Here is a 17,664-nt window from a genome sequence, read left to right as displayed (position 1 = left end):
AGTGGGAAAAAGTATTGAAAGTACTTTCTTTTGATGTGTACAGTTAAGTTTGAAAAATATGTCTAAAGTTATGCTTCTATGTTTTATTTTTTAGTGTCTTAACTCAAAATGGCCCATAATTTGATTCCAGAATAAATTACATTCTTATGAAGTATTAAAAAAGTAGCGTGTTGGATTTCTACAGGATGGGCCCTGAAATGAAATGACTGCGGCTGATTCCCCTCCTCTGGATTTGGCTTCTTGTTTATCATCAGTGAGTGCCTGACCCTTAGTAGGTGCTCTATAAATTCCTACTGAAATTATTGGTTGAAAATGATTCCATAGTTTGACTTGCAGAAAAATGTCACGATGAAAATACTGACTTAATTCTGGTCACTGATTTCAAATGGATGACCAGCCCATTAAAAGTTTCCTGGAAAATTCCAACACATTTATCTGAAAGGTATAAAAAGGCATTCAAGATCTAAGTGAAGTCATATTAGTAATTAGTAATATTATCATTTTATTTATTATTATTACTATTATATCATATATATTTATATAAGTAAAATATTATTTTATTATATATTATTTATTACTAATACTTTATTAGTAATAAAGTAATTAGTGAAGGAAATATATCCTAGGGGCATAGTTCTTTGTCTGAAATTATATCAGATAGGTTAGGGAAGTTCTAATTTTATTTTAAAAAGCTCTAATAAATACAAATCAAATTTCAATCATTCAGAGAACAAACACACACACACCTCCTGCAGGTCCCTGTGCTGGGGACAGGTGGACAGGATGAGCTGGAGACAGCACATCTGCGTGCAGACAGGCCCGGCCCGTGCTGGGGCACCCCAAGGCTCAGAGTAGGGAGAGATTTTCTTCTACACTCAAAACCCCTCAGAATCAGACTGCCGGCTGATCTACCTCCCCAGGGAACAGGGAGTAGACATCTTTGGGTTCGGACCTCATCTTCACTCTAAATGACTAAATCTGACTGCTTTTCAAAGCCTTCCCACTCCTACAACCCCCAATTCCCTAACCAGTTTGCTAAGGCAGAAAATCCTTTGAATAAGTAAACACGCTTTGTATCACCCATAGTGTAAATAACCAATGTGAATAAACAATGTGAATTGGGTCAGATCCTTTGAAGTTTGTAAGAGGTAGTGGCAGTTACAGAGTAAAGATGGCAGAGGGCATGGAAGCCAGAGGTAAGGTCGCCATAGGTTACAGATGAAGGAGGCTGCGGTTTGAGAGGAGGGAGCTCTTTGCCTGGGGTTTACTCTATTTTTGTTAACTAGGGCAGAATTCGCAAAATTTGTTCTTAGAGGTATTTTTATCACATAGCTGAAAATACAGGTAACTGTGTGTTCCTAAACGACCGTTGAACACAATCAAGTATTAGAGCGGGAAGAGATGATAAACTCCAGTGAAGGGCTTTCATTCCCAGGCATTCAGCCAGGCATTACTCACTACAGGGCCTCACATGGAGCAAATGATATTCTTTTAGTCGAGGGCAGAGGGCGAAATCTGCTAGACACTCCTTCCCTTAACACATTGTATTTTTTATAAATGTCATATATACCGGAGGAAAAAACTTCAGAGGTTATGTCTGGTGTTTTGAGGACACTGGAAGAGAGCAAGTTCACGGATTCGCTCTTTCAGCCTTGCTGGGATGTTAAGACGTGAATTATTTTGAGGATCTGATGCTGACTGTAGTCAGAGGGAGAGAGATTAAAGATAAGATAAAACTGGCTTAAGAAAACATTATTTTTAGATTGTTCGGTTCTCCTCTAAATCATAATAATAAAACGTTAGATGACATTGCCTATTTTTAAGCAACCACATTTGCTTGTAAATATACAGGCATCAATAAGTTTGAAACCCCGTATATTAAGAGACCTTGGCATAATTAGATTCAAAATTTGATACATCTCCTCTAAAATTATGTGATAGAAGAGAAATCATTTAAATGCTCCAACTCCCACTATGAATTGTGACGCTATGCGACAAAATTAGATAATAGGCGTGAAAAATTAGAATTCTTAGGAATGAATACATTTTCGAATTCCAAGGTAACATGCAGATTCTTTAGCCATGAGATATGTTTCCATTTTAAATCAGAGTAGGATTCTCATTATAGGTTATTTTGCTATTTGCAGTAACTAATGCTTTTCACATGAATTTAAGTTAGCCTGGCAATAAATATTATACCAAAATTCTTTCAGGCCAAAACATCCCTTTTGGAGTTCAGCAGTGGGAAATGTGCTAGGTATCGCATCAGGAAGAGTACACATACGCAGCATGGAAAGAAATTCTACACACTTCAGGAAGGAGAAACAGAAAATGCAGCAGGCAAGCCAAGGGCACTCAGAGGCCAAAGTGAGAAAACAGAGGGCTATTCCCTCTTCAGTTCTGAGTGTTTTTTTTTTTTTTCCATCTACTTACAGATCTTGGTGCCAGCAGCAGAACTAAAATCATAAAACTTCAGAGTTCTACACTGACATCCAGGGACTTGGTTTGATTTCTCATCCCTGTCTCTGTTCTATTTCTATCAAACGTTTTCCCTTTGAGAATCCATATCAACCACACGGCACCTTCAAGAGTCTCTAATACCACCTGGAAAAGTATGCTCTTCTGGCTTTCTGGAAAGGGCTTTAAGCCGTGACCAGGGACTGTAATCATCGGCCTTTATTCTTCCTGGTGCCGTACAGATTTATTTAACTGACCAGGGCGTAGGGAACAGTGCCCATAAAAGCTGGACGCTAAAATGGCTCAAAAGATTGAATTTAGAATTAAAGCCTTTACTTCATTCTGACAGGCTCATGCTGTTCCACGGAACATTTATAGCTCACAAAACAGAGCTCATGATGGTCCTTTTTTGGTGACTCGTAGCCTGAAAAACCACCAGTCTGATGACTCCAAGCCGAAATCCCTGAGCAATAGTTTCTCCAGCTTGATAACTGCCTTATTCGTTATTTTACCTATATGAACCCAGATTCCATGCTAGGACAAGAGAAAAACAAAAACCGAAACCTACTTTAAATGAACAGATTCCTGACCAGTCCTTTACCTGCTCATCCCCCCCTACCCCTGTCTTCCTCTTACCTCCACCTTTCACTAACCAGAGGCTTCTGCTCACTTTTTTAAAAAGTTTAGACCAACATGCGAATTCAAGGTATTTTAATTCTCAGTAAATCTTGCAATCTTCTCATTTAAGATAAATGACCTTTGCAATTGTGATGGAGGAAGGGTATTGCAAGTATGTGGGCAGTGGGCCTGCCCGTGGGTTCTGTTAGGAAGGAAAATGTAAGGAACTCCACATCTTCAAATCCTCCTAGAGAAGCACACACAGGCCGAGGATAGTTCAGTAAATATGGTGAAGGGACACCTAAGAGAGTGTGCTAGACTTGGAGTGAGAAATATTCTGAAAAATCGCATCAAAGGACTTGATATCTAGGCCTTTTGTCTACCTCAGAACACATTCAAGTAGCATGTTTGAAAAAAAAAATAAGCCTCCTTCCAAGTATTGGCATTATATTCACTGTAGATTGTATGGGCTTGTCTTTAATCTTGGTCTTTATAAGAGCTATTTAACTATTTATTTAGGAAAAAAGATATATTTAGCCTCAATATTTTGGCTGGGAAATTGGCTCCCACATAGAACTCATTCCCTTTGGTTGATTCTGGCAAATATATGTGGGCAGATATAAAATGAGTAGCCAAAGGGATGTTCTCAGATCTTTAGCCTGATTATCGAAAGTTAAAAAAAAATTGCCAAGGAACAGTTTCCCTTGGATATGAAAATAGATGCTATACAGTAAAATTCAGGGCAGCACATTTACTGCTCTAAGATGTCATTTTCAAGAAGCCTGGAGGAGAAAATAAAACAAAAAACCTTGGGTCCTTATCTCCTAATGAGTTCTTTACCAACTAAAGGCCATTGACACTTTCAGTCATCATCAACATATTCCAACAAAAGGCCTAAGTTGACTTTTTCTCACCCTGGATAATCAAGATCCTGGAACACAGTTAAGGGGAAGACTACAGACAAGGATAACTTCAGGGATGTAGGATGGAATCTGAGTGGGGAGTGATGATGAGTATCTTAATCAGGCCCATGAACATAAGTGCTTCTGGAGTTTTGATGGGAAAATCAATCAAGCATTAACCAAATCAGGTATTTGGGCAAAAAAGGATATATGATCTAGATAACTGATTTTTGACAAAAATGGTATAGATAACTTCTGAGCTTCCTAGCAAGCCTGAGTATAAATCTTTGAACAGCTCATATGTTCTGTTGTCTCACAGACATAGCCAGCTGGCTGCTGGGCTGGGAATCTTGGTTTATGGTTTCTCTTTGGGAACCTCCTGAATCTTCCTTTCATACTACCGAGGTGCCCTTTAGAAAATTATTTCTCTGTGGCACAAAATGCCCTGCCAAAAGATGAGTAATTTATTTCCTTGCAGTGTGTAATGTCTTGGCCAACACGATGTCGCTTCAGAAGTCGGGGGTTTAAAGGTGGTTCCTCTCTTTACCCTGGCGCCAGTCCACTCTGAGTGTTGTACATGTAATTACAGCACAGCCTACCTGCCAGGAGGCTCCTGACCCACAATTTGATTTAATTTTCTTAGTTTACCAATCTGATTAAAATAAAAATAAATATATTTCCCTAAATGATTTTTGCTAAATAAGGGTAAGAGAGTAAATTCCCATTTATTCATTAAACTATATTTACTAACAGTTTTTTCAAATGAACATAGGTATTCACTTTCTAGAAACTTTGAAATAAAAAATAGAAAGGGTAGTAATTTGTTTTATTTTTCTGCTTATGCATTTCTCCCCTAATAATGTGTCTATTTTTATATATGCAATATTATAAATATTACACTGTCAGATCCAAATCAATCTTGGGAAAGTCATTAATTCTTCTGAGCTTGTTTCTTCATCTATAAAATGGAGAAAATACCCTCTTTCCTGAATAGCTATTTTCTAGACTTGCTGCAAGAATTACATCGGATCATCAATGTTATGTGCAAGTGCTTTGTAAACCACAATGGACTATACACATTTAAACGATTTCTGTTGCTCTGGGTATTTTAATATTATCAAATTAATTAATGGCAAACATTATCTCTGAGTAGATGAATACCCTTCTGTGTTCGCCACAGCAACTTCTATTTGCAGAACCACATGTTGCATCTCATGATGCTGTCATATATACGTACAGAAGATGGGATGATTATGCCCAAGACTATTAATCGATATTGTTTCACATAACTGGAAGAGAAAAGTTGAAGATCAAGCTCTTGGTATGGGGCTAGACTTTGCATCTTGATGAACTTATCAGGAGTGTTAAACTTCCCTATATGTTGGGGAAGCCTAATCTAATGGGTAGTGTCAAATACTTTTGTACAGTTAATGAAAAAATATACAGTCTGAGATACTGTTCATCACTTGTATAACAAGCAACTAGGTGCCTGTGCTGCATCCTAGGGCAATAATCCAGTCCTACAAGGGCATCGATATTGTCACAGAATATAGATGCCCAAGAGGACTCTGGCCAAGATCTCAGCAACCAGGGAAGTGCCTTTTATTTCCTTCGGATGAATTACATTATAGTTGTGGGCTAATGTTCTTAGGCATGTGACTTACGATGTACTTTTTGTCAAACATCTGTTCTCTTTTGAATAGCAATCTGTATACCAGACAATTTTCTCAAGTCATACTCTTCAGAAATAACTAATATTTCTAATACAATGATTTGCCAGTTTCAAACCCTTGGAAAGCAGCAAAGATAGCAAAGCAGATAAATAGGTAATTTCACCACGTTAAAAGAAGATATGGTTTTATCTTTTCATCTTATAAGAAAAAGAATCAATGAAATGATTAATATATAACTTAATCAAGCGAAGTAGGTAAAATAAAAAGAACAAAGCAATATACTGTGGAAAATTAGAAAAACTTGGTTTCAACCTTGATTCAATACATGATTTCATGTGCTTGTTCAAGTAGGTAAAATTTTAGTTATAGGCACATAGACTATAATAATTTTCTTTTTTCTTTCTTTCTTTTTTAATAGGACCAAGTCCAGATTATTCTTCAGAATGGTATCCAAGGCCCTTTCCAGACAGCTTTTTTTTTTTTCTTTTTTGGTGAGGAAGATCAGCCCTGAGCTAACATCCGTGCTAATCCTCCTCTTTTTGCTGAGGAAGACCAGCTCTGAGCTAACATCTATTGCCAATCCTCCTCCTTTTTTTCCCCCACCCCAAAGCCCCCCAGTAGATAGTTGTATGTCAGAGTTGCACATCCTTCTAGTTGCTGTATGTGGGACGCGGCCTCAGCATGGCCGGAGTGTCGGTGCGTGCCCGGGATCCGAACCCGGGCCGCCAGCAGCAGAGCACGCACGCTTAACCGCTAAGCCACGGGGCTGGCCCTACAATAATTTTCTGATATCCATTTAACATGGTTTTTGGCAATTAAATTGTACAGTTATAAGTGTATATAAAAAATAAAAATACATATAAAAATAAAATAAACATAAAGATAAAAGTATATATTAAAAATAAACAAAAATATGGGCCGGCCCCGTGGCTTGGTGGTTAAGTGCGCGCGCTCCGATGCTGGTGGCCCGGGTTCGGATCCCGGGCGTGCACCGAGGCACCACTTCTCCGTCCATCCTGAGGCCGAGGCCCACATACAGCAACTAGAAGGATGTGCAGCTATGACATACAACTATCTACTGGGGCTTTGGAGGGAAAAAATAAATAAATAAAATCTTTAAAAAAAAAAAAAAAAACAAAAATAAAAGAAAATAAAAATAAAATATATATAAAATTTTAATATATAGGCTACATAAATTTATGTGAGTACTCATAGAATTACACATGTGTATGTGTGTTTGTACACACACATATGTACATTTATTTCTAAGAATCCTGAAAGATAAAATGGATTTTCAACACTTTTGAACCAAATTTTTGAGGAGATTCACAAAAGTAAAAAGAAATCTGCTGGCAAAAGCCACTCCATGATATACACGCCCTGACACCACTGTAGACCCAGCACTTGTCTCCCTTGTGGGTCCCACCTCTGTGACACTACAGGGTGACTTGTGGCACTCATAATGAAGACCCTGCTGAATTTTAGATGCTCAGCTGCAAGCTAAATCTAAGAAGATTAGAATTGGTTTGGCATAATTTTCGTTTTCGAAATACTGTATTACACTCTAAATCTTGAGCCACTTGGTAAGACTTATAATGACAGGCTTCAATTAACTACACTATTACATTAATAAGATCTCTTGCTCTAATCCTTCTAGAAAAATACAAGTTTACCTTAATGACCAAACCAACGGTAAGACTTTTGTAGTAGCATTCTTCCTAAATTTCTCTTGACTCTGCTCACGTCTCTCCAGCTCCCCTACACCCACCATAGTCTAAAATGCTGTACCACCTTACCTCACCCAGACCACTGCAACAGCCTTCTGTCTGCTCTCCCTACAGACACTACTGGGCTGCTCCCATCCATTCTCCACATTGTGCCCAGCTTTGTCTTTAAAAAGTGTACATCTGACCATGTCATTCCACGGGCCTAAAACCTTTCCAAGACTTCCCACTGCTCTTATATACAAAGATCAAAATACAGGGCCTGTGGTCCAGCCCCTGCCTTCCTTTTGCGCCACACCACCTGTCACTCCCCTGGCTCTGTTCTCTCTCTCTGCTTTCAGGTTAAACAAGCTTTCTTTTAATTCCTTCGGCATATGATAGAGTCACCAGCTACAGCAAATTTTTTGTACATGAAGTGCCCGCTACCTGAAATACCGTTTCCTCCACTTGTATGCCCACCTTTCACCTAGTTAATATCTATTGCTCCTTCAGATTTCAGCTTAGTCATCATGCCTTCTGTCATGTGCACTCAATACCACCACATACATCTTATATGGTGATGTTTGAGCAATGTCAGTCTCTCCTACTAGAATATAAGCTCCACGAGGCAAAGAGATCATGTCAAGTTTTTTTTGCTGGAATAAAGAATGTCAGAAAGAAAAAAAAATAGACATAATGTAGTTTGCCTAAGTACTACCTGAGTTCATTTTGCATTCACTGAATTGTTTTTTTAAACTGCCTAGATTGTGTGTCTTTTAATAAAGCATATACTTTTAACAACAACCAAGCCTCTCTTGGAATGTTCAGAAGATGACTCAAATAAAAACCATTAACTGACCTTCCACGGCATCCTGAGAAGTTTTTGTACAAGCCTGGCCCATAAGCAATCGTTGGTGGATTCCTGTGCTCTGTATCACTGACTTTTAATTTAAATTTCCTTCTCAGGGGGTGTTTTTAATATCATTGGATGTGCAGAAATCTGCTCTGAATTTACATAATTTAAAATCGGTCTTCAAAGTTGGTGATTTATGAAAAACACTGACTTGATGATGGTTTACAACATTTTTCCCTCCATGCTGGGAAAAATGAAACCTCCCAATTCTCATTAATGGAAACAGAGCTGAAGAGACAACTGTGGCTGCCGAACGTTACCGAAACTGCCAGGAAATTCTAACAGCAAAAACAAGGTTGGGCTGGCAGATTAATGTGCCTTTCATGTACAGTCATGAAATATAAAACCATGGAATTTCTAATGTGAATAGACATTTTTGTCAATACTTATCTAGGCACTTTTACGCTGTATATTAGAGAAGAGATGAAATAGAGGAATGCTCGCTTTCCTCTACAAAGCTAGATCCCAATGAAGATGTTTTCATATGCTACCTATTCAGTTTGCAACTTTTAGAGGTGCCCTTGAGGCTTATTATTCTCTTTACTAAAGATAATGAGCCCACATATTTCCTCTGTTATGGGAAAGTAAACCTGAATAAAATTTGCTGAATGCGTATTTATGCGGGAGAGGTCTCAGACTGGATTTAAGCCAAGCTCAGAGCCCCTTCCTCTTTTTTCATCCAGCAGTTCATTTATTCATTTAACAAACAATTGTTGAACACCTACTATGGGACAGATTTTTTTTGCAGGGGCTCACGAACTAGTGAGAAACCTAGGAGGATAAGCCAAGCAGGAATGTGTGACACAAAGCAGTCAACACTCTTCTGCAGGTAGATACAGACTTTTCTTAGAACACACCTGTAGAGCGCAGATGCCTTGGCATCTCATTCGGTGAGTGGCAACAACCTGCTTCCCACCACACTTTCCACCCCAGCTCAGATTTATTTAGTTAGTTCTTCCTTCCCCACACACCTGTAAATGCACAGCCAGTAGCTTCTGTAAGCCAGTGGTACTGCCCTGCTCAAAAAGATTCCAGGCTTTGTCACTTCATTCCTTTTGGAGTGTGGGCCTCACGACGCTTCTGAACATCAGGGAGTTTTATTAACAACAGGGTATATCCGATATCTTAAAGAACGTCATCCAATTTCCAAAAAACATAATTTATATTCCCTTAAGCTTAAAAGTTAAATTCATCGTAGATGACAGTAGGGTATGTATTATGGAATCAGAAGCATGCCACTAAGTCCTTGAAGAGAGCCTTGTATTTTTGTAAAAGCAAGGCCACTGGCAAATGTTTGTTAAATTGTTGAACTAATTGCCATATCTCACAAACAAATGAACATTCCTGAACTAGAGTGTTGGTATTCATTTTGAAATCCAAGGAGCCAAGGAATCAAAGTGAATTGCGCTGTCCCTGCATAGAGTCTAAAAATTCTTCTGGCCAAGAATGGTACGGCCACATGCGAAGAGGGTCCATCAAGAGCAGCAACACTCAGAAAAACCGTGAAGAAGGTAAAAGTTGCCTGCGCATCCCTTCACATTTCCCATTGGGCATCTCCCTGCCCTGTACTTGTTCATGCAACAATATATGTTGATTGAGTGCCTACTGTCTGCCCAGCACTGTTCTGGGTGCTTGGGATACATCACTGAAAACAAGCGAAGTGACATTCTACCTCCTGTCTCCATTCAAGACCTTTTTCAAGAGGACCCACCCTGTGCCGGGAACTGTGCTCAGCGCTTGGAATAGTGACGTAGAAACTTAGCATAGCATCTGCCCAACAGTGAAGCTGCTTGCAAATACGATACAATTAGAAAGCGGAAACCGTTCAGGTACCGTTTATCTTACCTTGTAATGAATTGAAGATGGAGAAGAGGTACATGAAAGGGACATTTAAGGGTCCCCAGGCAAAGAAAGCAAAACCCCACGTCATGCCCAGCAGGAAGGTCAGGCTGACCACGCTGCGCAGGTTCCTCAGGACCTCCTCGCGCAGGCTCCGGCTGCTCCTCTTGCCGTTCCTCCCGCAGATCTGCACCATCACCACGATGAACATGGCAACGTTCAGGAAGAACACGACCCCAAAATACCCGGCACAGGCCACATAAAATACAACTGGATCCTGAATCCAACAGCTGAAAGAAGAAGAAGAAACAAGAGAGAATAAGAGATTCATTCCCGTGTCCCGTTGACCGAAGACTTCTCCCGGCTCAGTCTGGGCTGCCGCAGATTTCACAGCTGGGCGTCTCTCAAATGCCTTTAGAAAGTCACTTCATTTTCTGGGGCCTCAATTTACATAGTTCTTTCAGTTTGTTTTAGATAGCCACCATCTTAATATCTAGTTGTTTAAGTCAACAATTAAGAAGAAAACAAGGTGGCCTCTTGAATTCTGACTTGGTGTGAAGATGCCCTTGGTTGGCTCACCCAACAAAAACCAGGTCTAACCCTCTTTTCTCTTATGTGCCTGCACTCCAGAGAAGGGGAAATGGGAAGACTCATTTTCTCAATCTCCTTTGTATTTAAGGGGTGGCCATGTGGACACTGTTCTATAAAATGATACGGAAGCAGAGTTGCTAAGGGATTTTGTGAGAGCTATTCTTGATAGGCTCAACTGGCACGGCCTTATTCCCCATTTCTGCTTCAAACACGAAAGCAAGCTTTGGAGCTGCAGCAATCATCTTATACACATGAGATGAAGGCCAACAAAGTTGCTGCAGAGCTGCTGGTCTTGACATTTTCAGCCACAAAATCAATCCCCGTGTCGCCTACTTCCAAGTTTCTTGCCATGTGAGAAGAGTAAATTCCTACTTATTTAAGGCACGCAGAAATGCAGACTCCATTCTTGCAGACAGAATAATTCCTATTAATATAATTGGTCTAGTTGCTCGTGGGGTATTTTGAGTGTTACTTTGGAAATACAAAAGGAGGAAGGCCATGAGGGTATGCGACAGGACTGGATATTGACTGGATACAAAAGTGTTATGCATCCATGAAATGTATACAGAAATGAGTAAGCTCTTACAGTCAGGAGTAGGCTCTTGATTCATTCAGTAATTCATGCAATCAACAAAGATTTATTGAGTACCTACTGTATGCTAGATAATGTATGAGAGAACTAATTACCAAAACTTAACAATAAAAAAATCTTAGCCTCAATGATCTCACAGTCTGAAGGGAATTTTCCAGATTATTCAAGAACTCACTGATTTCTCCATTCTCCCCATTTCCACATAACACTTGTATTGGCATTGAATCATTCACTGTCTGATACTGCTCTTTAACTCTCTTGAAGATGTGTGTGGGTTTAAGGAGGTGGGAGTATTATGTAATCTCCTCCAAAAGAATGGGTCTTCTGAGTCTAGGAGATAGTACCTTAGACTTCTGAATTCCCCCAGATGACAGAGCACAGCGTTAATACAGAAAAGTAGCTCACACAGTTCAGGGCATTCAATCAATTCATCTGTGGCATAGCAGAGACTTTGGCAAGGCATGCAAACGCACTCCAACCTTCCAAAATTAAGAGGCTCACCACTGGCATGGAAACTTATACTAAACTTCAGGAATCAAAGGATATCTACTCATCACAAATAAATTCCCAACAAGTTTTTATTACTTACAATTCATCACCTTGTTCTTTTCCATAACTTTCTTTTCCATAGACTTCATTTTGGTTTTTGCTCGCTAGAACTATTGACACGACCAAGGCAGGCAAACCTGTTATAAAAAGACCACTACATAAACAACTCTTCTCAAACATCTGGAACTGCTTTATAAGACTGATAACGGCAAGGAAAAAGAAAAGAAAGAAAACACTCCATATCACAAAATCAAATTTCTTAGAACCGGCAACTTGGTTAAAAACAACCATAAAATCCCCTTTCTGTTGGGAAATATCCAGCTCTAATTGGCAACCATCAAAACCTGCTCTTAAATGACAGATATTTAAATATTCTGTTTACTTTCTGGTACCCACTGGAGAACCAGAACCTGCCTTATATTGAATCCAGCACCAGTAAATGTGGCTTCACTGATGAGGACTCTCAGACTGCCCGACTCCAGGCGATAAGGGAATTGCAGCTTATTCCGTCCTTTCTATATAAAGAAAAGCCTTTAGAAAAAGGAGGAGAGGGCCGGCTCCGTGGCTTAGCGGTTAAGTGCGCGCTCTGATGCTGGCGGCCCGGGTTCGGATCCCGGGCGCGCCCCGAGGCACCACTTCTCCGTCCAACGCGAGACCGAGTCCCACGTACAGCAACTAGAAGGATGTGAACCTATGACATACAACTATCTACTGGGGCTTTGGGGGGAAAAAAATGAATAAATAAAATCTTTAAAAAAAAAAAAGAAAAAGGAGGAGAAACACAATGGGGGTATAAAGTCTTTATAGTCTTCTTGATGCTCTTGAGAGAATCAATAAAGTATTTCCATGTCTCTTCCACTGGGGAAATGCTACACTACTCTAACTCCCCGAAAGATGCTCTCATTGCCTTCTAAGGTGGTGCCAAATACCTCGGTAATGTCTCAGACTTCTATACTGCCATCTGAAAAAGAGATTTGTGAGAAAGCTCTAAAATGCCTGGTTTGATAGGAAACCCAGATAAAGAAAGGAGCCCGATTATAAGATTCCACACAGGTTAATACAACCATCCACGTCTGGCTGAGGAATCACGTTAAGAAGTGCAAGGCAAGAATTCTGTCCGTATTCTGGCTGTACACACAAAAATAACATTCTCTCTCTGGTTTCCAAGACCTGGGCCTGTGTCTAGGGGGTCAGTATAGCTAGGAGTCTGACTGGCCTTTATGTTTTGGAACATAATGGAAATGCACCACTGCCTGCAAGCTGCTTCTTCAGTCCTGGGTGGGCTGGCTCTGGGCTCAGGAAATAAGTCTGTGGTGACTCAGGAGCTAGGGCTTTTTCCTTTACTCCTGAATTTAGTGAGGACTGTTGAATAGCTTTAAAAAATACCATTCTGAGGAAGACCTTTCCTTAGGATATATATACCCAATCCACATTCTTTGCAATTTTGAAGTTTCTTTTAGAGGTGCTATTCTTTCGAAATAGGATTTTCCTATGAGAACCCGGCCATTTCCAGGACAATAAAAAGAAAAGCAAAAAATCTTAGAAGGCTTACCCCAGCCGATGATACAGAATTTCAGGATATATCGGCGAATGTAAGTGTTAAATACTTTAACCAGAGCAATGTACATGTGAATCGCTTCTAGACCCATCCAGGTAAAGGTTGCAAGAAGGAAGAAATGCAGCAGGGCAGCCACTGCCGTGCAAAGTCCATCCACATGGAATGAGGTGATCCAGCCGTCCAAGAGGAAGAGGAGATTCAGGAACAGCAGGGCTGTACTCAGGTTCATCAAGATTTTGGAGGGATAATCCCTTCGCAATTTTCTAGAAAAGGACAAAAGAAATATACGAGAGAACTAATATTGTAAATAAATCTTTGAGGCACAGGCAGTAAATTCCTACCTTATACAGCTCTGCAATAGGTTAGATAGCACCATCTGTATGACACGGTGAAACTAGGAGGAGGACGAAAGATATCTGGGAGTATTTAGCAAATTATAAAGTTTTTGGGTTTTTGTTTTCTGGTAAGGAAGATTGGCCCTGAGCTAATACCTGTTGCTAATCTTCCTCTTCTTGCTTGAGGAAGGATGGTCCTGAGCCAACATCTGTGACAATCTTCCTCTATTTTGTATGTGGGACAACCTCCATAGCACGGCTTGAGTGGTGTAGTTCTGTGCCCAGGATCCAAACCCATGAACCCAGGCCGCTGAAGCGGAGTGTGCGAACTTAACCACTATGCCACCAGGCCAGCCCCAAGAGTTTTTTTAAATAATAATTTTATTTCAAAATTGTTTCCAAAATTTCCAATTGGTTTCAACAAATTGATTATTTTTCAATCCAGGAAAAATTCTGGAGTTTTATGATATTTTTGTTAAAAAACAATTTTCTAAAATTTTTTGCAGTTTCTTGATTTTTAACGAGGTAGGGATCCTTTTTAAAAAAATTTCCTGTTTCAGGATTAATTTAATAAGATTTGTGAAGCAAATGTTTTCATCTTTTACAATGTAAAAAAAGCATTTCCTACCATTTTTATTTACTTAGATGGCAATTATCTCTAACAGGTTTCAATGCATTTTATCAAGAGAAATACAGTAATTATAAATTAAGATTCTATAGCTGGAAAATTCACGTTGCATCATATATCTTACGAGAAACCTGAACATTAAAACTGAACCACCCTACATGATGCACAAAGTGCATAAATATTTTTAAAAGCTGAGGCAATTCTCTTATTCACATTATGGAACAGTTAGCACTGGGTTTGGCAGATAGAAAAATACTTACTCAAAAGCAACATATGTCAGGAGAGTTGTTGCTGAAAAAATAGCAGATATTCCACACCCAATATAGGTGATGAAGGTGAGAACTTTAGTGTTTCTTCCATCTATCTGGGAGGCGGTTCCTTGAAGATCCTACACAAAACATGGAAGCAGCCGTAAGAATCTCTCTTTTTGTGAGCATGCTGTTTCATTTTATTGGACAGTTCATTGCTAGCACTTAGAATCTCAGCTCAGTCTTAGGGGCTAAAAGCAACAGTGTAAATCAATATTGAAATTCCCATTTATCGTACTCTCGTGGATCACTCCATGAAACAAAAATGTGGTGCTATCGAGAAAGTTGCACGTTGCTTTTTATCGTTACTTTGTTATCCAAGCTCTTTGCATACCAGTATAAACCGAAGAGCAAAACCACTGGGTCCCCTAACAGAAACTGGAGAGGAGGTCACGGCCTTGCATAATAAATTACCAGGCCACTCCTAACATTTGCAGGGCTGGGGGCACAAGCACAAGTAGAGGCCACCATGGCCCACATAGCCAGGTCCTCGGGTGGCCCTGCGTTCCTTGTGCAGTAGGGGAGACAGCCAGAGGGCACCATGGCTGTCCGGCTCTGAGCGTGGTGCTGAGGCTCCTAACTGGTCATTTGCAAGCTTAGTATGTATCGGGTGGAGTCTTTATTTTTTCCCACAAATGAGAATCCACTAAGAGTTTTGGGGTCATAATTTTTGGACCCCTAGAGACTTGACAGGGCACCATTTAAAATGTGAGGGGTTATTGTGGGCTGGAAAGAAGCAAACACTTTCTAGCGTATTAATATGAAGTATTAATTTCACTGTGCTGACAGACTTGCAAAGTCTGGGCCTGGTAGGAAAACCTTTCTTTTCTTCCTTAAATGGGGAATTTGGGATAGGGATAAATCTTGAATTAAGACCAACCACTCAATCCTAGTGGGAGGAGAAAGGCATCTCCATTATGCAGATGTTGGAAGGCATATATTCCAAAAGCAATCTGGCTTAAACTTTTAGGTCTTAAATTATAGAAAAAAACGCTTGTTGAGAAGTTTTTGTTCTGTTTTCATTAGTTTTCTTTCATTTTCACCAAAATGTCAACAAAATCTGCTCCTCACACGAAGGCCTCCAGTAAGTGGTGAGGTATGTGTGTACATGTGTGTGAAATGAAGAAATGGGACTCAATTCCAGGCTTGGCTCATGCAGTAAGGAATAGGTAACAGTACTTCTCTGACACCAAGAAACACACAGTGATCGAATTCCACAGACGCAAGGGCTCAGGGTTAGAGGGGACTTTCCTGATCTTCCTCTCCCAGGAAATACCTCAAAACACTGGGAGGACATCAGCCTCCCACGGCACTTGGGACGGAGTTCGAGTCAGGGCCGCTTGGCTCACAGACAGTTTACCTAAACCAACATTTTGATTACTCCAGGTTCTCATTAGGCCAGAGAAATGGCCTTGAGGAATCTCCAAGCGACTTGTCATTGCCTCTGAAACACCTATGGCTCCCATCTAGGTGAGGCAGTAGACTTGCACACCACAATTAAAGCCACAAAGAATATGAAAATATTTATTCCTCTGAACTAGCCAACATGAAAATGTACTAATGTGAAAAATACAAAAATAAGTTTTACTACAAAGAGATGTAGCAGAGGATATTAAATTCTTCCTTCATTTGTAGATTAGAAGACATAGTTATGGGTCTGGGGTACATTTGTTTAACTTCTCATACGGTGAATGTGGCACGGGGCAATGTGGGCTGTGGGACTATCTTACAGAAGGCAGTAAAGAGTTTGTAAATCAAGAAAGACTCCTAACAAAGTCTTGGTGGTCTGGAAAAGCTGAAAGGATATGGGCACATGGCCAGAAAGGATAAATTCTGGAATGTTTTTCTTCCAGCAGTTTATAATCCCACATAAGCAGCCAAGGTGGAAAATGGAAGGAGAGCACTAAAAAATGCACGTCTCCCTGTGCATGTAAAACTAACTGCTTTATCAGATGGCAACAGGAAAAGTAATAAGTAATTCAAACTCATAATAAAATTTCAACAATCTATGAAGAAACTGACAATTCACGGTAATGAGAAGCCAAACTTTGGTTGCATATAAATCATCTCTAAATAGTGAACTGTGTTACTATCTGTTTATCTAATATTAGATTTATAACACACACACAATTATGCGCAAACACACACACACAGCTGAAATATTTGAATGAATCAAGCCAAAGCTTATATACCTGAATGAGTAAACATGCAAAATAAGTGTTTTCTGAAATATTGCCTGCTGTCACTTTTGCAGCAAACAGAACATGGAAGAAAACTGAGGGGTTTTGTTTTTGTTTTTAAATACTTAGGAAAACATGCTATAGTTCAATTATTCCTTGTCACGGTCTGGTAGTTAAGACAAAATATTTATATTTTGAGAAAATTAAAAGGTTATTTTCTATGACTGTTGCCTTTTTAAATAACTCGACCTTATCCCCGAGAACACTTACGTGCTGACTGTCAGGAAAATTATAGCTTGCAAGGTTGTCCTAGCACAATGGCCATTTACATAGGCCAAGTAGATTCATGCGCCAAATACTACATCCCAGAGTTTCTCACTGCTTCCTCCCAGTCCCACAGGAAGTGGGTGTAAGATTTAAGGGAGGGGATAAACATAACCTCATGTCTGTGATTCAAATTCGAAGAGCTTTATTGCCTCAGCACACATTATTCCCATCTCTGATAGAAAACAAATGTGGCTTGACTCCTTTATGGAAACTATAGAAACAATGACTACGTTACAATCCGGAGGGTGTCATCCACCAGGAAAGTGTCTGCAAAAACACCAGTGGGTCAGACATAAGTAAAGGTATAAGTCTATGGATGAATTCAAGCAAGTCGCTGGAGACAGGGTGGCTCCTGGAACGTTGGTGGGACGAAAGACTGGATGCAATCTAATTTTTGGTTTAAAACTGTTGGACAGGCTGGCTAATGAGATAGAAACAGGGCCATGGGAAAACAGAAAGAAAGAAAAAATGATATGAAGGCCTAATAGTGA

At 39.8% G+C, this 17,664-nt stretch overlaps 1 protein-coding gene across 4 annotated transcripts in view; it reads right to left on the bottom strand.

The window, feature by feature from the left end:
- The window catches only part of ADGRG6 (adhesion G protein-coupled receptor G6), a 132,061-nt gene that overhangs the window by 10,771 nt on the left and 103,626 nt on the right, over nucleotides 1–17,664 (bottom strand). For all 4 annotated transcript variants that reach the window (XM_087425167.1, XM_014796516.2, XM_087425166.1 and 1 more), the window contains 4 exons: nucleotides 14,619–14,746; nucleotides 13,390–13,658; nucleotides 11,878–11,974; nucleotides 10,112–10,395 (listed from right to left, as the gene is read on the bottom strand). In XM_087425167.1, the coding sequence (XP_087281293.1) occupies nucleotides 10,112–10,395; nucleotides 11,878–11,974; nucleotides 13,390–13,658; nucleotides 14,619–14,746 (778 nt within the window). The remainder of the gene's footprint in view (nucleotides 1–10,111; nucleotides 10,396–11,877; nucleotides 11,975–13,389; nucleotides 13,659–14,618; nucleotides 14,747–17,664) is intronic.

The sequence above is a fragment of the Ceratotherium simum genome, chromosome 38, assembly GCF_057802395.1.
Source record: "Ceratotherium simum simum isolate JZ-2026a chromosome 38, ASM5780239v1, whole genome shotgun sequence".
Taxonomy (NCBI): Eukaryota; Metazoa; Chordata; class Mammalia; order Perissodactyla; family Rhinocerotidae; genus Ceratotherium; species Ceratotherium simum.
The sequence above is the reverse complement of the archived record's forward strand: the minus strand, read 5'-3'. Positions and strand labels throughout refer to the sequence as shown.